We start from the raw sequence: 21,228 nt of genomic DNA on the forward strand, positions 1-21,228 counted from the left end.
GGTCGGAAGTGATGGGCGGGGATTCGTGTTTCTCCGCCCCCTTGGCGGCCTGGCGTCACGCCCCCGGACCCGCCCCTCCGGAACCCGGAAGCGGGAGCGCGCGGGGGAGCGGCGGGCGCGGTGGGGCGGAGCGCCCGAAGAGCAGCGGGCTGGCTGCCGGGCGGGGACCCGGGCCGGGACCGGCGGCGCGCGGCGGCCAAGGCCCAGGTGAGTGCCGGGCGGCCGCGGCTCGAGTGTTTGATCTCGAAGCTCGCATCGGCGGGCTGCCTTGTAGAGGGACGGGGCTAAGGGTTAGTTGCGGGGGGGGCGCGAAAGCAGGGGTCGAGGAGGCGGGAACGAGCTTGGGGGTCGTGGAGAGTTTGCAGGAGACGGAGTGGGAACGGGACGATGAAGGAGAAAGTTGATGTGATGAGCCTGGTGAGGGAGTTTTTGGGCGGGTGTGGAGGCAGATCTTGTGGCTTTGAGCAGCTTCTCTGAAGAGGACGTGGCTTAAGTGGTAGTTGGGGGGTCGCAGGAAACGGGGCTGGGAGGGGGAGAAGCAAGGAGGCGGGGTTGAGAGGCCCAGGCTGGGGGTTGAGAGGAGCAAGGCCGGTGGGGGAACAGCCAGGGTGCGATTGGGGGGAACGGTGCAGAACGGCCTGGGGGCGTCTGCCTACGGTGAAGAGGTTGAGGAATGGTGCCTGAGGGAGGGCAGCGCCTGGGACTCAGTGGGTGCTCAGTAAATGTGAGGGGCTCTGAACCCACTGGTGCGGTGGCCGGCCGAGTTGGTAAGAGGGGAAATGGGGGATGGGAGAGGAGGCAGAAGGGGGATGGAAGCCATGGCAAGAAGTGAGGTCTGGTCCAGGGAGAGCCTGGGGAGGAGGGGAGGAAAGGAAAGGACTAGAATGGCCCCGTTCAGACATTGGGGTGCAGACCATGGAGATTTGGGGCCCATCTTACCCTCTTGATTCATCTTATCCCTGACTTCACCCCCAACTGCTGGGGGCCCCGGCTAGTTTCAGCGCCTTCTGGGCGGTATTCAGGACTTGAAAACCCAACACTGTCCTCCTAAGAGCGGACTGGCTAGAGCCTGGGGGTTCTAGGGAGCAAGGAAGGAGCTCTTGGGCCCCCCCCCACCCCAGCTATGGGGCCGGAACTGGGTTTCAGAGGGGGCGGGGGTGGGTGCGCACACAGCCGCATGTGCTAGGCTGTCACCACCTCCTCCGAGTTGCATCCTTGGACTTAAATGGGTAAAAAGACATACAGGAAATCTGTCCCCCGGTGGCTGTGAGCTCAGCCTGGGAGAGGCGCCTTGTAGGCCAGGAGTCTAAGGGAAAGCCTCTGCCACACCTCTTTGTCTGAGGTGGGAGCTGGTGGGGATATTGTGCCTTACAGTTGGAGGGTCCCAGCTGCTACCTTCCTGAGGTATGTTCTGGTCTTGGAGTCTCCAAACGCTTAAGGCATCCGAGAGCAGTGGAACGTGACATGGGCAGCTGGAAAGTTATCTGATGGGCCTGGCTCTGGGGAGGGCCTTGCTCTAAACCGTTTTGATCAGCATTAATTTCTCTTCTTTCCCGACCCTGGGGATCCTTGTCTGGGGCCTGCTAGAAGGGCCAAGGAGCCTGGGTTTATAGTGCGTTCAGGACACGAGCCTGGATAGCTTGAATGTAAAGAGGGCCACAGAAAGATGACCACCTCGTTCACTTCCAGAATGTTCTGGCCCTTATGGAAGCTTCTGTAAGCGAGACTCTCAGCTGCGCTTGCCCCAGAACACATGATTAGAGCCCACAGTCATGCCTCATGCAGGTTCTGCGTATGGGCCTGCCCTGGCTGGGACACTCCCCCTCCCCCTCTCCCCCCCCCCCCATGAACTGGATCAGAATCTTCTGGTTCCACAGCCCTGCTGTTGTCTCCTTCCTCCAGGAGCGTGGCCAGGCAGGCTCTCTTGGAGGGTCTTGTGTTGGGGGTCCTAACCTCTGTCAAGTCTCTTTGTCTGTTTCTTTACTTGCAAAATGAATGGATTGGCCTAATCAGTGTTCTGCAACTTTGAAACCCAGCCTTGGTGTCTCCAGCACACAGCCCTGTCTAGTTTTATGCAGCCCCCAACAGGTGAATCCCCACCATGGCGATCCCATTTTTGTTGGGCTTTCCGTCCTACAGTTTATATCTGAATATGATTATCTTACTGCTTCCTTATCTTCCACGTGGGAAATTGGAGTGCCAAATGTGCTTTTGCACATCATACCTGTTCCCAGGGTTTCAGCTGCATCCTTCTGGCTGGAAATCCCTGGGTGAGACCCTCCCTCAGGTCCAGGCCTGTGACTTGGTGAAGCAGGTGGGGACTTGGGAATCTCCCCATTCTGTTTCACTGTAGGATCCATCTTCTATCCCCAACAGAGGCTTGTTAACTCAAAGCTTCCCTTTCCTTGTCTCCCTGAAGTTGTGCGTTTTGGGTGGACCCAGAATTCAGTGAAGCAAGGGCTGATCATGCAAGGTGCTGTGGGCTGGGTCCCAGGGGCAGAGATGAGCCCTTGTGCCCTGGGGGAGGGACATTCTAGTGGGCCACCCTCCCCAGCAGGAATAATGGAGTTCAGAGTAGTTGATCAGTGCAGCAACAGAAGTGGCACAAGAAGTTGTGGGGACAGAATCAGGAACGACCAACACAAGCTTCAGGGCATGGGGGATTCCAGCAAGTTTCCTCAGGAGAGGTGGCTGGCCCTAAGCCAAGCCTTGAAGGATACAGAGGTGTTAAACCAAGTGGGGAAGAGGGAACCACATAAGCACGTCCATGTGCAGCTCTTTATTGAGCATCTTCTGTGATAGATGCTTTTATACCCAACTCTTTTATTCTGCCAACCAGCAGCAAGGGGATTGCAGTTCCTATTTTCTCGATATAGAAACTAGGCTCAGGCAGGTGACGACTTCAGAAATGGCTCGCTGTGCTTTCTAGAAGTACGGAGGATCATTAGTAACCTCACTTTGGCGAAGACCAAATTGCTAGAGCAGTTTCTCAACTGCAGCACCATTGACATCTGGGGCCGGGTCATTCTTTGCTGTGGGGCCACCCTGTGCATTACAGGATGTCGAGCAGCATCCCTGGCCTTCATACACGAGATGCCAATAGTACACACCCACCCCAAGTTGTGACAACCAAAAATGTCCCCAGACGTGGCTGTGTGTCCCCTGGGGGACAGGAGCACTGCTCTGTAGTAAAATCTGGTTCCCGCTCCAGGCCCACCATTGCCTCGGTGGGTCCTTGGTGTTTGCTGGGCTCCCAGCAAATGGCTACCAAGGGCAGGCGTGGGGAAAAGAGGCCAGCGATTGAATTCTGCCATCTGCTCGGTTCTTAATCTGGAGTCCTGATAAAAAGGAGCCACCACTGGGAATGGACCGAGGGGGAGTTAGAGAACGTGCCCCGAGAATGTGCAGCAGAGGAGGAAGAGGAGGTGAGCTGGGGCCGTCATCACGCGCTGGCACAGCAGATGCCATTGTCTGTCTCCTCTTTGTCTTCCCACTGACCTGGATTTCTGCGGGAACGGTCCTTGTCTCGGAACAAATTGTTGCTTTTCTTCCAAGATTAGAGGTATCAGGTTCTCCTCTCAAAGAGCTACTTTGGAGGTAGCCCCAGATCACTGTGGCTCTTGAAGCCACGTTATCTTCTCGCGTTTGCCCTCTTGGCTCCAGACGCCAGTCCGTCCTCAAGCACAGACTAAGTTTTGCTGTTCACGTGTCCTCCTCTGCTTGTTCCCCGACCATGACATTGCTGCTTTAACTCCAGGGGAGGAAACCGCACATTCTGGGGCCCTCTGACCCCTTCTGGATGCTGCCCTCCCCCCAGTCCCCATCCACCAGCCCTTTGTGCACCCAGCATCCCCAACCAACTGTGCCAGGCAGCCCCTGCTCGGCCTCCCCGCCGAGCAAGACAGGCCCTTCTCTCTGCCCTCGTCCCGGAGACGGAGGGACAGAACAAAGGGCTCTGTCTGAGCACCGCCGGGCCCCCGACAAGCCAGCGCACTGCCGGCCGAGGTGCAGAGCCCATCACTTCACCTCTTTGCTTTTTTTCATGTTGGCCTAGAAAGGGCCTTGGAGATGAGGCATGTCTCAAAAACTCAGCCGATGAGTTTGGGTTCTACTCATTTCCTCGTTGAGACTCTGAGCCCGGGCCCCGATGATAAATAAAGTAGTGATTCAAGGACTCAGCCTGTGGCTTAGTCGGAGCAATGAATAAGCCGTCCTGGTCTGACTCATTCGTTTACATCCCAGTTCTGCCCCGTTTCTTAGGGTTGTGTGTGCGAGAGGGAAGCCAGCTCCAAGCATTTCATGACTGTCACTGCCGCGTGTGCAAGTTTCCTGGGACTGCCGTAGCAAAGTACCACAGGCTAGGTGGCTTAAGCAACAGAAATGTACTGTCTCATGGATCTGGGGGCCAGAAGTCCAAATCAGGGTGTGGGCAGTGTTGGTGCCTTCCAAAGGCCACGGGGGAAGGATGCATTCAGGCCTCCCTCCTTGGCTGGTCAATGGCTGTCTTCTCCCCGAGTCTTCACCCCTGTGTGAGTCTTTACCTTACTTCTGTGTGAGTCCGTGTCCGATTGTCGCTTTGGATCAGGGCCCACCCTAATGACCTCCTTTTGAATGAATCACCTCTTTAAAGGCCCTGTCTCCAAATACAGTCACATTCTCAGGTCCTGGGAAGTAGGACTTCAACATAATGAATTGGCGGGGTAGGGGGCGGGCACACAATTCAGGCTGTAACACTGCATAAGAGACAGATGTCATTTTTATTTAGTGAGGGAATTATCAATAAATAATGGTACTTAGAGAGAATAAGTTCGTTTAGTTTTGTCTCACTCATTTAAATAAACATTTTAGGGTAGGTAGGCAGGTTGGCCATGTCGACTTTGGAAGTGCCCTGTTAGGGAATTTTCCAGATCTTGCACAGGTCCTTATTCTTGGGGTGACAATAGAGAGGCAAGAACAGGACTCGGGAGGAGCAGACCTCATGGGACTTTACAAGGGGTGTGTTTAGAGCCAGGCCTGGGAGACAGTGTGTGCCCACCCAGGGGCCGGCCAAGATTTATAATTGGGGTGTACGGGGGTCCGTGTCCTCAGTATTGCCAGGGTCAAGAGAGGAGTCCAAAAACAACCCATTCATGGAACAAAGTGACTTTGGGACCGGCTGCTGCCACAGGTGATGAGACAAAAGAAGTTTCTGGAAAATCTGAAAGTCATTCCGCAAAAAAGCGTTAACAAGCCAGGTGCAGATTTGGCTCTCAGGGATACTGAGGGAGCGGGAATAGCCCTCGTCCCTCTGCTCAGAGCACAGATGTCCGGCCAGCAGTCATGTCCACGGAAGTCAGTTTATCAGCCCGGTGAGGGCCGTGAAGTACCTGGCACCAGCGAGCTTGGAACAGGAGCCTGGGCCTGGCTTGAGCTGGCTGATGGAGGGAGAGGAAGGCCCAAGAGCCCCGGCGTGGTCATTTGCCTGCAAGGCCGCTGCTACTGCTGCTGCTTCCTTGCAAACAGGACAGGGTCGGCATCAGGACCACCCGGGGCTTTGCCACGATCTTCCTACTCATCTCTCAGAGCCTCTCCGTCCCATTAGAGGGTGGACGGAACCTGGTGAGCCCAGAGGAGACTTTGAGATTTTGCTTCTCAGATCCTGGAGACGCACCTGGGGCTTTCATTTCCTGGCAAGCGTGCCAGGGTCCAAGGCCACTGCTTGGGAAGATCACCAAGAGTCCTTGGCTGTCACGCGGAGATGCTGTTTATCAGAACGCGTGACACAAAGGAAGTGTAGGAGCGTAGGCTGGCCCTTAGACCCTCAGGGGGCTGGTCCCTTTCCTCCTGGTGGTCTCGAGGGAGTCTGCCCCCTGGTTTAGCAGGGAGATGAGAGGATGAAGGTGGGGAAGCTAAGGAACAGGGTATCTGGAGTGGAAAAAGAGACTGGAACGGGGGCAGGTGGCCCTAGGCCCTAACAGCTGGGGCAGTCGCCCCACAAGGCCAGCTCCCTCTCTTGGTCCCTCCTTCTAAACGTTGTGTAGTCAGGTGAACGTGGGCTTGGAATCATGCTAACATCTTGTGTGCCTGTGAGGCCCTGGGGAGACCCTGAAGTGTGCAAACATTTTTCTTATTTATTGAAAGCATGCTTTCTCAGCCTTGGCATTGGTGACGTCTGGGGCTGGATCATGCTCTGTGGTGGAGACCGTCCTGTGCATTGTAGGGTGTTGAGTGGCGTCCCTGGCCTCCAGCCACCAGATGCCAGTAGCACCCGCCCCCCAAGTTGTCACAACCAAAACTGTCTCCATACGTTGCCAGGTGTCCCCTAGGAGAAGAGTCACACCCAGCCCCCGGTGACCGGGCTGGCACAGCAGCCTCCAGAGCCCTACCCGGGGATCTGAACTGCCTTTAAAAGCCAAGCGGCGTTCCCTTGTTCTCTGGGAGCTGCTCAATCTGGTCTCAGGCAGGGCTTTTGTGTGTTGTCGCCGCAGCTCTGCCCGTATAAGGTTCTCAAGGTGGCTTTCCACCAGGGCATGATGACAGGTAGACCGTGTCATTGGAGAGGAGGGTCCCAAAGGGTTCTCCTCTGCCCGCCCAGACCCACTTCCCAGGCTACTTTCCATGTCTTTATGAGCCTACCGGTCAACAGGGAAGGACCCGGAACCCAGCCCCCCACAGGGCCTTGCGGCTCTGCCTTCCCCTTGGAACCGGAACCTACCTGTGTCCCACAGGCCTGACCCGAATCACCATCAGTCCCCCCAACCCACACCTGCAGGAGCCGCCGGATACCTGCCCCCACCCCGGTCTGCCTGCCACACTAGGCTTGGCTAATTCCTTCCTGATGTCACTCATGTCTCGGTCCTCCCTGTCTCCAACTAGCCAGGGTTCCCCATCAGACTTGCATGAAAATCCGGACTCCTTCCCATGTTCACAAGGCCCTGTGGGATCTGACCTTCCTGACCTCGGCCCTTCCCCCTCCTGCCGGCCACACTGGTCCCCTTGTTCTGAGGCCAGCCCCAGCTGCCCCTGCCCATGGCGCTCACCGCCCTCGCCTGGGCCGCCATCGCCAAGCTCAGCCCATCCATCCTGTCTCACTGCGCAGGCCTTGGCAACTATCTCCTCTGAGCGCCTCCTTGCCTCCTGGTTAATCCGAAGTGACCACCCTGCTCTGGTCAGTTTCTGTCCCCATGACGGCGCTGCTGACGTCCAGGGCCAGATCATTCTCTGCTGTGGGGGCCTGTCCTGCACATTGTAGGGTGTTGAGCGGCATCCCTGGCCTCCACCCACCAGATGCCAGAAGTACCTCCCCTCCCCCCCCAGTGGTGACAACCAAATATGTCTCCAGCCATTGCTAACTGTCCCATGGGGTAGGGCAGAATTGCCTGCCGCAATTCCCACCCCGTTGAAAGCTGCTGCACGAACACACTGCATTTTTCCTGTCCAAAGCACTATTGCTGTTGGAAATGCCTCTTCTCTGGTGGGTTGATTTGTCCAGTTCCCTGAAGGCCAGACACTGCCACATTCTTACTCTATTTTGCTGCCAGCCTGGCCTGGCCCGGGGTGGGGTGTGGGCAGTGGAGAAACATTTGTTGACTGGACAGACTTTGAAAGAAGACAGCCTCGTTGGGGACATAGCCACAGACCCCAAGGAGAGGGATCAGCCTCAGGGACAGGTGAATGGACCAGGCTGCCCCAGCACTTGCCTGGAGGAAGAGCCTTCTCTAGGACTCAGACCGGTTGGGCCAGACTAGAAGGCCTAGGGGGACGAATTAGGGAAGTAAGGGACAGTCATGAGAGGGTGTTTGGGATGGGCTTCTCCAGGGATATTTAAGTAAGGCAAAAGAGAGGTGGTGGCCGTTCCTGACCATGGCCTCCATCAGAGCATCCAGTATCTTCTGCAGCAGACCCCTGGATTCATGTCCTGGGGCTGCCGTAAATTGGTACCACAAACTCAGTGGCTTAAACGATAGAAATGGATTCCCTTGCAGCTCTGGAGGCCAGAAGTCCCAAACCAAGGCATCAGCAGGGCCGTGACTCTCCAGAGACTCCGGGGGGAGACCCTTCCTTGCCCCTTCCAGCTTCTGGGGGCTCTGGACGTTCCGTGGCCTATGGCCGCATCCCCCCCTCACCCAACCTAAAGCCTAAACTGTTCTCCAGCTCTGAGCTGCCAAGACTGAGAAACATACTTCTTTTGTAGCTATTTCTCGGCATGTCCATCTTTCCAATAACTTCACGTGATCATTTCCTAAAACAATCCCAACAGGCTCAAGGAAACACGTGTGGAAAAGTGGAAACGCGCTGACTTCTAAACGGTGTTTCCTAACTGACTCTGCTGTAACGCCGGCCCTCTCCTTTTAACTTGAGGATGATTTCATCCAATAAACATGTGGCTTCAAATTATGGCCTTATATAAACGAAGCGGCTATGCTACACTTTTTGGAGGCCCCCGTCCTCCTTATTTTCCAGCCAATTCCAACTCATTCGCCAAGCTGATCGGCAGAACCTCACTTTTTCACGCATCAGACCTTGGCCGGGCCTTGAGAGCGGCTCATTCACATTTGTCCACTCATCCCGAGGGCCGAATTTTTGGTGGCCTCACCCTCTTCCCTGTGCCTCCTTTCTCTGAGAGCATGAGACAAAGGCCCTGAACTGAGGCTCACATCCCCTCCAAGCGCTGAAAGGACACCAGTATGGCGTTTGCAAAAAAGCCTTTTTAGTTTTTCAACGTTCAGGTTTCTCAGCGGGAATTCATTTTATCGTGCGCAGAAGATTGGCCATTAGTAACGTTGAGATTCACAGTGATGTGCAGCCACCACCTCTGTCTAGTTCCGGAACATTTCCGTCACCCCAAAAGGAAACCCTGTCCCCATCAGCAGTCTCTCCCATTCCCCTCCCCCAGGCCCTGGCAACCACTCATCTGCCTTCTGTCTCTGTGGATTTGCTTATTCTGGACGTTTCACGTCCATGGGATCATACTTGGTATCTGGCTTCTTTCACTCAGCATGATGTTTTGGAGGTTCATCCACGTTGTAGGGTGTGTCAGCACTTCATCCCTTTTTATGGATGAGTAATATTCCCCTGGGTGGGTGGACCCTATTTTGTTTATCCACTCATCCTTTTTTTTCTGGCTGTTCCGGGTCTTAGTGGCGGCACTCGGGATCTTTGTTGCCACGTGCAGGATCTTCTTGGCGGCATGTGGGATCTCTTGGTTGCACCATGTGAACTCTTAGTTGCAGCACGCATGTGGGCTCTAGCTCCCTGACCAGGGATCGAACCCGGGCCCCCTGCATTGGGAGCTCGGGGTCTTAGCCACTGGACCAGCAGGGAAGTCCCATATCCACTCATCCTTTGATGGGCACTTCCCTTCCACCTTTTTGGCTCTTTCATACAGGAATTTTATAGTCTGACAGATTGGTTTCCATTTTGTGATGAGGGCATAGTTCTCCGATGAGTTCCAGGTAGACGGATCCTATCAGTTTAGGGACGGGTTTTGCTTCCTGTTCACATCGCGTGTGCTTCTGTGAGCATTAGTCAGAAGGCAGAACAGGCATTTTAACTTCGGGGCATTTGAAGAGGCGGTTTGGCTCAAAGACAGACACACGGCTTTTCAGGACCTGCTGCCCCCAACACACGGCCGCAGCGTGCAATTGCCACTTCGCCGAGCTATGCCCCCTGGGGACCCAGGGCCCCCAGTTCCTCAGTCCCAGACCTGCTTCCTTTCATTCCAGACACAGTCTGGGGATTCTTGGGGTGCAGGTTTCACATCCACTTGTAGAAAGTACCTTAAGCCACAACGTGACTGGCTTCCAGGTCTCAGACTCTGTTAAGACTCCGTGAGGAAGACGTGCTTAGAAGCCAGAGAAAACATCTGAGCTCCTCCGAGAAAGATGTCACTGTTTAAGGGCATCCCCTGAAGCTGTGGTAATCACAGTATGGCTCCACGCACATATCAACAGCCCAGAGGCAGACCCACGTGTGTAACATAACTTAACGTGTGATCTTTAACAAAGGAGCCTCCCTGGTCTGGGGAGAGACAGATTCTTTAAGAAAAAGCATTAAAACAATTGCTTCACTCTTTGGAGACCATCTGGATTTTCCTTGCACTTCCCACACTGTACCGGGTTGACTGGTGTCCCCCAAAATTCATTCCACCCGGAACCTCAGAATGTGACCTTGATTAGAAATAAGGCATCTGCGGATGTTAAGATCTCAAGGTGGCTTCATCCTGAATCCAATAACTGGTGTCTTTATAAGACGAGAGGAGGACACAGAGACAGAGAAGGCCTCCATGTGATGTTGGGCCAGCAAATCGGAGTAATGCACCTACAAACCAAAGGTCACCGGAAGCCAGGAGAGTCATGGGATGGTTTCATCCTCAGAGCCTCCGGAAGGAGCCAGCCCTGCCCACACCTTGATTTTGGACTCATCCAGAAATGCAAGACAGTACATTTCTCTTGTTTTAAGCCACCTGGTTTATAGTACTCTGTCACAGCAGCCCTAGGAAACTCTTACACCCTCCAGTATAATTTCCAGATGGATAAAGACTGAAATGTAAAGAGTAAGTCCAGGGAGGGAGAGGAATACAGAGTGTGGTTCCATGCTCCCCAGCTCTGGGAGGGGAATGTGCGATAGACATCATGAAAGAAATGACCCACAGATCTGACTGCCTGGAAAATGTAGTATTTGTATCAAAAAACACCATACGCAAAAGTAAATCTGTATGAATTAGATTCATCAGACGTCGCAAAGAGTTAATACCATTCCTATACAAAGAGCGCCTCCAAATCAATGAGCTAGGTAGGCATGGTTCAGTGGGAGAAAAAGGGCAACGGATATGAACAGCTTCCAGAAACAGAAAAATCGTTACTGAATACAGTGAATTGTCAAAAAACCCAGCCTGACAGGATTATAAGTGACAAAATGCTCTTTTGTGCCCACTGATGGCCATGGGTTGAGAAAAATATTGATCCTCGGTGCCAGTGAGGATGCTTTGAGGCAGCACTTCTCAGGCTGCTCCGGGCAGACCTCTCACTTGGGTGGGCCTCTCCGGAAGTCACTTTGGCAGAGGGGTCAGGGGCCTTCGTAGTGAGGATGTAGAGCGGATCACATCAGCCCAGTGTTCAGGTTCAGGTGGTGCCACGTGTGGAATGAGGAGTCTCTGGGTCTAAGAGGGCGCATCCGCATTGGGAACAGAGCTGCCTGGGATCTGGCTGAGGGGTCCGAGGGGCATTCCAACCTGAGGACGAGGACAGGGGACACGGATGGCACTGGAAGGAGGCAGCAGTGTGGGGCCGGCCCCCGTCTGAGATGCAGGGGAGGGAAGGGGAGGGCAGGGTGCCAGACCCGTGGTGATGGCCTGGTCGGTGTCTCATGGGAATGCAGCCCGGGCTGGGGGAAGCAGACTTCCCCCTGTGGGTTGGAGGCTTTGGGCAGCTTCTCCGTGGCTGGAGGGGGCCTGCAAGCCTGGGCCTGGCTGGGTGGGGAACAGCCAGAGTACGTCCAAGAACTGCTCCCTGCAGCAGCCAGTCTACCAGCGGGGGGCTGTGCTATATGGGCCTTGATGGCCAGGGGCTGAGCGCTGGCCAGAGGGCGTCCCCGAGGGGCCCTGTGTTGGGACACTCACACCTAGACCAATGCTTCCAGGCGCTGCCCTGCAATGGCCCAGAGGATGGAGACAAGGGTCCCTCAGAGGCCCTCCTGACCTCCTGGTGAGAAGAGAAGGCTGTTCTAGGGACAGCAGACAGGATGTGGTCAGTGGGAGGAGCAGGGAGCAAACCCCCTGGGTGTTTGGGGCTGGAGGTGGGGTGGGCGTCCCTGGGCACGAGCTTAGCCCCTGATGGGGGAGTGCAACAGAGTGGATGGGCTCCAGGGGCAGGTCCAGGTGACACCTGATCCCCACGGCTGCAGAGCAAGTGAGCAGGACCAGGAAAGGCATGATTGGCAGGAGCTGGGTGGCATCTCTGGAGAGGGGAGCAGTGGTTTCTACTGCATGGGGGCATAGCGGACCGAGGGACGGCTGCGAGCAGGAAGGACCAGCTCCAGGCTGCGTGGAAGCCAGGAGGGAACTCGACCCTGGGCTGGAGAAGGATTTACTAGTGTCTCTGGTGTTCAGGCCCATGAGCTATTTCAGTGGGAGGGTGGGAGGGTCCCCCCCCCCGGGAAGGGGGAAAAGGGAGCCGCTCTGAGAGGAGAGTGCAGGCTCCCTGGGGAGCAGGACCTGGTGAGGCTGGCTGGGCGTGGGGAGGGCCCCACGGGCAGGTGCAGGGGTGGAGTTTCCCAGGATGCAGATGTGGTGGGCCTACGTGGGCTATGATGGCTGGAGGGGCAGCTGCTGCAGGGTGGGTCAGGTGGGCCCTGCGGGGACTCCTGTGAGGGCCCCCAGCTGGTGTCCACCCTGCCCCACCCCTTCTCTTTGGCCGGCCCAGTCAGCAGACCCCTTGAGCAAGGCTTATCTATTAGTACTTCCTCCTGGCCTGGGGGTGGGGTGTGCACTGGCTGGACCTGTGACTGCCCCCATGGCCCCCAGTCTCAAGAGTATGGAGTCCCCTGCTCCTCCCACCAAGGGGCCCAGAGCTGTAAAAGTCCCCCGTGGGCTCCGAGGCTGCCTCATGATCAGCGAGCCCTGGAGGATGTGGGGCAGCACAGAGCTCAGCGGGCCATACAGCCTTCAGCCTGTCCCAGCGTCAACCAGACCCTTGTCAGGGCAGGTGACAGAGGCTCCCTTGAGCAAGATCACGTGGTTGGGCCCTGATGGCTTCTCGCTCAGCCAGCTCGGTGTCTGCTGGGAGGAGAAAGCAGGTGCATCCCTGTGACCTTTGTGCTGCCTGCATCCAGGCAGCTTGGGCGTGAGACCATCCAAAACCCCTGGTCCTTGAGCTGGAACGTGCCCCCAGAAGTTGTGGCGCTCGTGAGCCGTGTCTCCACGAGTGCGTGTCAGGCTCTGCCTGAAGCCCTGGGTCTGCGCGCGCGTGTGTGTGTGTGCACGCCTGTGAGTGTGGGTGTGTTCAAATGAAATTCTGTTTGTGCATGTGTGTCCATGTTTGTGTGTGTGCATGTGTGAGCACGGTCGTGTGAGAGTGTGCATTCAATCACGCGTGTCTGTGTCTGCACGTGTGCTCACATTCGTACATGTATGTTCACAAGCTCACACGTGCATTCATGTGGCCCTGATTAAGGTGCAGATCTACAGTTTGGGCTCCTGCCTCTCTCACCAGGCTTGGAAGCGCATAAACTACCCACCCTCCACAGCCTTGTGGGGCTGCCCAGGAACGTCCTGCAGTTAGCTCTCATAGTTTCCGGGGGACGGTCAGGTGGGCAGCACCACCTGGCACCTCTGAACACAGACAAGTTCATAGGTTCCCAGCCGTTTCCTTGCAGTGGCATCCGAGGAACTCGGTGGCTGGGTCTCGAGGATTGGGCATTTTGAAAAGAAAGCAAGAGGTTTTTAAAAGTTGCACTCCTGGGCTTCCCTGGAGGTGCAGTGGTTGAGAGTCCGCCTGCCGATGCAGGGGACGCCCCAGTCCGGGAAGATCCCACATGCCGCGGAGCGACTGGGCCCGTGAGCCATGGCCGCTGAGCCTGCGCGTCCGGAGCCTGTGCTCCACAACGGGAGAGGCCACAACAGTGAGAGGCCCGCGTACCGCAAAAAAAAAAAAAAAAAGTTGCACTCCTGGGGAATTCGGTCCTTTCATAATCCACATGCTTTGTTTTAAACAGCTTTATTGGGTGTAATCAGTACGCTATAAATGGCGCTTATTTGAAGTGTGTGATTGGGTGAGTTGTGACACATGCAAGCGCCCAGGAGCCCACGACCACGATCAAGATAGTGAGCACATCCATCACCCCAAAAATCTCCCTGACCCCTTTGTCCTCCCGCCCTGTCCCCCTCCTCCAAGCGGCCAACAATCAGTTTTCTGTCTCTAATTAATTTACACTTTTTAGAAATTTACGTACGGTTGACCCTTGAACAACACAGGGGTTGAGGACGCTGCCCTTCATATACAAAATCAAAATATTCAAAAATCCATGTATAAGGACTTCCCTGGTGGTCCAGCAGTTAAGACTCCATGCTCCCATTGCAGGGGGCCCGGGATCGATCCCTGGTCAGGGAACTAGATCCTGCGTGCCAACTAAGAGCCCGCATGCCGCAACTAAAAAAGATCCCACAAGCCGCAATTGGAAAAAAAAAAAAAAAAAAGATCCTGTGTGCAGCAGCTAAGACCAGTCGCAGCCAAATAAATAAATATTAAAAAAAAAATCCATGTATAACTTTGCAGTTGGCTCTCCATATCTGTGGCTCTCCATCCTGGGCTTCAACCAACCACAGATTATGTAGTACTAAAGTACATATTTAGTGAAAAAAATCTGCATATAAGTGAACCCACAGAATTCAAACCCATGTTGTTCAAGGGTCACCTGTATGTGGAATCATATAATATGTACTCTTGAGAATTTTATTGAGATGAAATTTGTATAATATTAAATTACCCACTTAAAGTGAACAATTCAATAATATTTAGCATATTTGTAATGTTTTGCAAGCATCACCTCTATCTAGCTCCAGAACTTTTCCATCACCCCAAAAGGAAACCCTGTGTCCATCAGGAGTCTCTCCCCATTCCCCCGCCTCTTCACTTCCCAGACCCTGGGAACCACTGGTCTACTTTCTATTTCTATGGATTTGCCTGTCCTGGACGTTTCATATAAATGGGCTCATACAACATGTGGCCTTTGGTCTCTGTCTTCTTTCATTCAGCATAATGTTTTCAGAGTTCATCCACATTGTAGCATGAATCAGTAACATTCCATTGTGTAGATGGACCACATTCTGTTCATCCATTCATCAGCTGATGGAAATTTGGGTTGTTTCCACCTTTTGGCTATTGTGAATAGGGTTGCTGTGAACGTGTGTGTCCAAGTATCTGTTTGAATCCCTGTCTTTAAGTCTTTTGGGTCCATACCTAGGAGTGGAATTGATGGGTCTATAGGTACTCTTTTTCGTCTTCTGTCTTTCACTCAGCACACAGATTCTGAGATTGTTCCATGTTGTTCCATGCTGTTGTGACGTTTGTGTTGTGTCCCTTCTCACAGCTGAGTCATGTTCCATTGTATGGCGGCTTATTCGCCCATTCACCGGTTTGTGTACGTTCAGTTTGTTTCTAGTCTGGGACTTTTAGAAACAATGCCATTAAGAACATTCATGTGGGAACTTCCCTGGTGGTGCAGTGGTTAAGAATCCGCCTGCCAATGCAGGGGACACGGGTTCAAGCCCTGGTCCAGGAAGATCCCAGGTGCCGCAGACCAACTGAGCCTGTGTACCGTAACTACTGAGCCTGCGCTCTAGAGGCCGTGAGCCACAACTACTGAAGCCTGCGCGCCTAGAGCCCGTGCTCCACAACAAGAGAAGCCACCACAATGAGAAGCCCGCGCACTGCAACAAAGAGTAGCCCCCTCTCACCGCAACTAGAGAAAGCCCGCGTGCAGCAACAAAGACCCAACACAGCCATAAATTAATTAATTATAGAAAAAAAGAACATTCATGTACAATCTCTGTATGAACATCTGCTTCATTTCTCTTAAGTCCTAGGAGTGGGTCACATGCTAGGCATATTATTAACTTTTAAAGAAACTGCCGGAGTGTTTCCAGAGCAGATGAGCCCCACCGTTTCATAGAATTTTTCTGCAGGATACTGTGGCTTTTTGAAAAAAGACACTTATCAACGTTCACATCCATTTATCTGCTAATTACATGAGTGAACTGATCCCAAGGAAATGCTCAGACTTGGACATGAAGATGTGCGTCCAAGGACTCAGAAATCATGTTTCAAAGCGTATTTCATGGCACGGAGAAATGTTCATCTGTACCAACATACCACATTAAGAGCAATTCAGATTTTATTAAAACATGTAACATCTATTAAACTGGAAAGAAATATACCAAAGTTACTTAATAATTTGGAGGAAAGTTTAGAAAATTAAATACTCCCATCTCCCCTAACCTTCGTACCTGTTGCCACTACCTACCTACCTGTTTGTAGCAGCTTCATAATGTCTGGTTTTGTTCAGCCTCACCCATCCCCCACCCTCCTAACACTGCTGTGGGACTCAGTTTCCCAGAACCCAGATCATCTCAGCCTCTGAGTCATGCTTCTGTCCAGGGCAGAGGTCTGCATACTGTTTCTATAAAAGACTGGAAAATAAGTACGTTCAACTTTCCAGGTCTTAAGGTTACTAATCTGTGTTGTGACTATTCACTTATGCTGATATAACGAAGACAGCTGTGGACAGTATGTACATGAATGGGCAGAGCTTCGTTGTGAACTCCTCTTCATCCCTCAGAACCCCTCTTAGATGTTACCGTTCCCCTAAAGCCTTCTCTGGCTCTTGGGAACAGTAACTTCTCACGCTCATGGTTGATATTCTCTCACATTTGTTTGCATATTAGCTTCTCCCGCTGGGCTTTGAGCCAAGGTCTCGTTCATCTTTTTATCTTCAGTCACGCTTGGGTGGCACACAGTGGGCCCCCACGTGACCCACACTGCCTTTCTGCCTTTTGCTCCAAGACACAAAATGAGCTGTTGCCAGGACTGGCTGCCTTTTCTCTCTTTCTCGAAATGTCTTTAGGAGCAAATGCATTTTGTCCAGGGAACCCTGTTGCATTGAGTCATCGTGTCTCCGCAGTTTCCTCTGCCTGGGATGACTCCTTGGTCTTTCCTTGTTGCTCGTGACCTTCACAGTCTTGGGGAGGACTGCCGGGCATCCCACAGGATGCCCCCAATTTGGGGCTGATGTTCTTGTCATGATTGGAATGGGGTTGTGGGTTCTGGAAGCAAATGCACTCTGAGCAGTTCTCTCGAGCGAGTTTTTGGGGGCCCTCCCTGAGTTCATCCTCCTCAGTGGGGTTTCAGGTGCCCGGGGGTTTCAAGGTCCCTGAGTTTCGGGGCAGGTTCAGTCTTGCTCATCCCAACCTTCCTCTCGCAACCTTCCTCATGTGTTTTGGGGATATAACCAAGGCCCATGGGGCCGCGTCTTCATCCACTTAGGGATCTGCCAGGGGAGGTTTTGTCAAGAGAGGAGAGTCCAGGAAGGGCTGCGCTCTGAGATGGTTGTGGCCATTGGACTTGAGGGTTGAGAGGCTGGTGGGGAGGGACGGGGCCTGGGACGGAGCAGACTCCAGGGGAAGGGTTTGATCTTGGCAGGAGGGGCCTGGCGACGTCGCTCTGCAGGAGCCACAGACCTTAGGTGAGTGTCACGTTTAAGGACAGATAAGGCTCTTCGGCCCTTCTGGCTTTTCAAGAGAGCCCACGGAGTCAGGCCATGGGCCTGAGGCTGTCTGTCCAGAGGTGAATGTCAGTGTCCCCCCACCCCCACCTCCGCCCTTCTGATTTTGCCACCCTCTTCCCTTCCAGCTCCAGGACGCGCGCCCCGAGCCCGGGAGGCATGCTGAGGCCAGGCCGCCGGCAGGATGAGTGTGAAAGAGGCGGGCAGCTCCGGCCACCGGGGGCAGGCGGCCTACCACCTGCACATCTACCCGCAGCTGGCCACCAGCGAGAGCCAGACCCCGTGCCAGGCCTCGTGCCGCGTGACAGCCACCAAGGACAGCACCACATCCGACGTCATCCAGGACGCCATCACCAGCCTGCAGCTGGACGGCAGCAAGCGCTACGTGCTGGTGGAGGTCAAGGAGACGGGCGGGGAGGAGTGGGTGCTGGATGCCAACGACTCGCCTGTGCACCGTGTGCTGCTGTGGCCACGGCGGGCGCAGGACGAGCACCCCCAGGAGGACGGCTACTACTTCCTGCTGCAGGAGCGCAACGCAGACGGGACCATCAAGTACGTGCACATGCAGCTCGTGTCCCAGGCCACGGCCACCCGGCGCCTGGTGGAGCGTGGCCTCCTGCCTCGGCCGCAGGCGGACTTTGATGACCTGTGCAACCTCCCTGAACTGACCGAGGAGAACCTCCTGAAGAACCTCAAACACCGCTTCCTGCAGCAGAAGATCTACACGTATGCCGGGAGCATCCTCGTGGCCGTCAACCCCTTCAAGTTCCTCCCCATCTACAACCCCAAGTACGTGAAGATGTACGAGAACCAGCAGCTGGGCAAGCTGGAGCCACACGTGTTCGCGCTGGCCGACGTCGCCTACTACGCCATGCTCCGGAAGCACGTCAACCAGTGCATCGTCATCTCAGGCGAGAGCGGCTCCGGCAAGACGCAGAGCACCAACTTCCTGATCCACTGCCTCACCGCCCTGAGCCAGAAGGGCTACGCCAGCGGCGTCGAGAGGACCATCCTCGGTGCTGGTCCGGTGCTGGAGGTGAGCGGGACTGCTCGGCGGAGGGGCCTCCACGCCTGGGTTTGGTTATCGTTCAGATGACGGCCGTGGAGGAAACAGTTATACTCACGTTTTCCAGAAACAGGAGGCTTGGCATTCCATGCAGGGCCCCACAGGGAGGCACCAGGGCTCAGCAGGAGCCAGGGGAGGGTGTAGGCAGGAGTCTGTCGTGGTTTTCACGGGAAGGGTCCGGTGAGGCAGGGTAAGCAGGCTTAGGGTGCCTAGTTTGAATAATTTCAGAGTTTGGGAGCATAAAGGCTGCCCTGGTTGTCTGGTACTTGGCCCTGGGGTAATCAGGGCAGGGAGAGAGTAGCCCTGAGTGTGAGAACGTGATAATGGTGGGGGGCGGTGTAGGCTCTGAAATGGTTGGTTTGTATTCGGAAGGCGTGTTTGTAGGAGAGTCCTTTGCTTTCTCTAGGACTCGGCCAGCCCTGGCGGGGGCAGTCCCTCCAGGGTCAGCCAGGCCTCAGGTGTCAAAACATCAGAATAGAGAAAATAACAAGGCCTGATCAATGCCTTGATGTCCTCTTAACGTACTCCCAACATCTGGAGGTGCGGCAGTCTGCACTCCGGGTCCCAGAAAGAAAAGGATGGCGTGTCCAAACTGAATAGTTCATGGTGGGGTGTTTCTGGCAGGGAGTGGGACCGTGGGGTAGAAGGAAGCCAGCAAGGTGAGTTCAGACCTGGGGGCTGGGGACGGGCTAGGGGAGGGGCTGCTTGGCAGTGCCTAAGAGTCAGCGGGGGAGGAAATGCCCCAGCTTCCTGCGCCCTCTCCAGTGTTCCCATTGGCCAGACCCCACAGGAGTCACGGATGTGTCACTGTGGGTGAGCCTTCTGGACATGGGGGCAGTGGAAGTGATCGCAGTGATCACTCACTCTCAGGGTCTTAGGACAAGATGCGTCCACGTCTCAGAACTAACTTAACGGTCGTCACCTGGTGAGGGCCAGGACCGCGTATGGGCCCAGGGTGTGAGCCTCTGGGTTTGGGGTCTAAGACTCTGCTTGCTTTCTTTCTGCTTTTAATAAGATTTTGCAGTGATTAAATGATTTTAAGTATGTAACTTAAATAGTTAAATTTTATTAAATATAATGACATAAATCACTCTACTTCTTTGAGCAGTTTTAGGTTTATAGAAATACTGAACAGACAGTACAGAGAGTTCCCGTATTCTCCTGCCACTTCTGCTCTTCCCCCTGTCATTAACATGTTGTATTTGTTAACAATTGGTGAGGGCTCCCCTGGTGGCGCAGTGGTTGAGAGTCCGCCTGCCAATGCAGGGGACACGTGTTCGTGCCCCGGTCCGGGAAGATCCCACGTGCCGTGGAGCGGCTGGGCCCGTGAGCCATGGCCACTGAGCCTGCGCGACCAGAGCCTGTGCTCCGTGATGGGGGAGGCCACAACAGTGAGAGTCCCGCGTACCGCAATAAAAAAAAAAAAAGGCATGTTATTTCTTGAAAAGAAACAGGTTTTAAAAAAACAAAAACAAAAACAATTGGTGAGCCAGTATTGACACATCATTATTAGCTAAAGTCCACAGTGTACATTAGGATTCACTCAGTGTTGCACCTGCTACGGGTTTGGACAAGTGCACAATGTCACGTATCCACCCTGAGTATCACACAGAATGGTTCCACTGCCCTGAAAATCCCCTGTGTTCTGCCTATTCATCCCCTTCACTCCCTCCAGCTCCTGGAAACCACTGATCCTTTTACTGTTTCCATAGTTTTGCCTTCTCCAGGATGCTGGATGGCTGGAATCATACCGTCTGTAGTCTTTTCAGACCGGCTTCTTTCACTTAGTACTAAATACTAGTACTAAGGTTCCTCTGCGTCTTTTCTTGGCTCAAGACCTCGTATCTTCATGTTGCTGAGTAACACCTGCTGGATGTGCTGCAGTCTGTCCATCCGCAGGACCCCAGACCCTCTGTCCGAGGAGTAGGCTCGGGGTGGGGTGGGAGCAGGGGTAGGTTCAGGGGTCCCACCCTCCCTGAAGCATTGACCTCCAGCTTCTTACTGAAATTCACTGAAATCCCATCTGGGCTGTGCCGGCTGAATACACTTCAGTTCCTCTTCCTCTCTGACGATCTCTGAGATCATGAGCAAGAAATCAGCTGGGGCTGTACAGCCTGGCCCCGTGCCAGCACGCATGGCCTATATCTGTCTTCTCCTATACATGTAATGTAAAGATTCATTGTCATTTTTTGCGCAAGCATTTCAAACACTACCTAGTGATCCGGCCGCAGAACGGACGCTTTTCTCTTCGGTGCTGTGTACCCTGCACGCGTTCCCTCCTCTGATCATCCATTCATTCTGCAAATATTCCGCCTGCAGGCACCGTTCTTGGCCCTGGGCTATGCAGTGGCCAAAATCGACACAGAGGCCTGCCCACAGGGAGCTGCCGCCTGGTGACAAGGAGGCAGGCAGCAAGAGAAACAGCGGCCTCGCTTGTGAGCTAAGAGCTGATAAGAACAGTGGGCGGACTCGCGGAAGAAGGGGTAAGGGGGCAGGAGGCGAGAAGGTGATGCCGAGCTGGGCCCGGAAGCGGGTGGGGTGAGCAATGCGGCGTCTGGGAGGGGGACACGGCCAGTGCACAAAGCCAGGAGGCTGGACCGTGCCTGGCGTGTTGAAGAAAGTCAGGGGCCCTGGGGGGCACGGGAAGGAGCCAGAGTGGGGTGAGCAAGGGACAGAGCAGGAGGCGATGGGGACATGGAGGTGACAGCAGATCATTCAGGGCCTTGCAGGATCATGGGGTGGGCACTGTGTGATATGGGAGCTACGGAGGGTGTCCCAGGTTCAATCTGGCTCCATCCCAGCTCTGGAACTCAGCTGCCGTGAAACCACCAATGGCCCCACTGTCCTCCCAGCAATGGCTGGGGCCCATAACAGGTGCTCTATGACGGGATAAAACAATGCAGGCA

At 54.4% G+C, this 21,228-nt stretch overlaps 1 protein-coding gene across 12 annotated transcripts in view; it reads left to right on the forward strand.

The window, feature by feature from the left end:
* Positions 1 to 113: 113 nt before the first annotated feature.
* The window catches only part of MYO9B (myosin IXB), a 91,076-nt gene continuing 69,961 nt past the window's right edge, over positions 114 to 21,228 (forward strand). For all 12 annotated transcript variants that reach the window (XM_060296847.1, XM_060296838.1, XM_060296845.1 and 9 more), the window contains exons 1-2: positions 114 to 207; positions 17,385 to 18,292. In XM_060296847.1, coding sequence (XP_060152830.1) covers positions 17,441 to 18,292 — 852 coding nt within the window. In that variant the 5' untranslated portion in view covers positions 114 to 207; positions 17,385 to 17,440. The remainder of the gene's footprint in view (positions 208 to 17,384; positions 18,293 to 21,228) is intronic.

This window comes from Globicephala melas, chromosome 3 (genome assembly GCF_963455315.2).
Source record: "Globicephala melas chromosome 3, mGloMel1.2, whole genome shotgun sequence".
Taxonomy (NCBI): Eukaryota; Metazoa; Chordata; class Mammalia; order Artiodactyla; family Delphinidae; genus Globicephala; species Globicephala melas.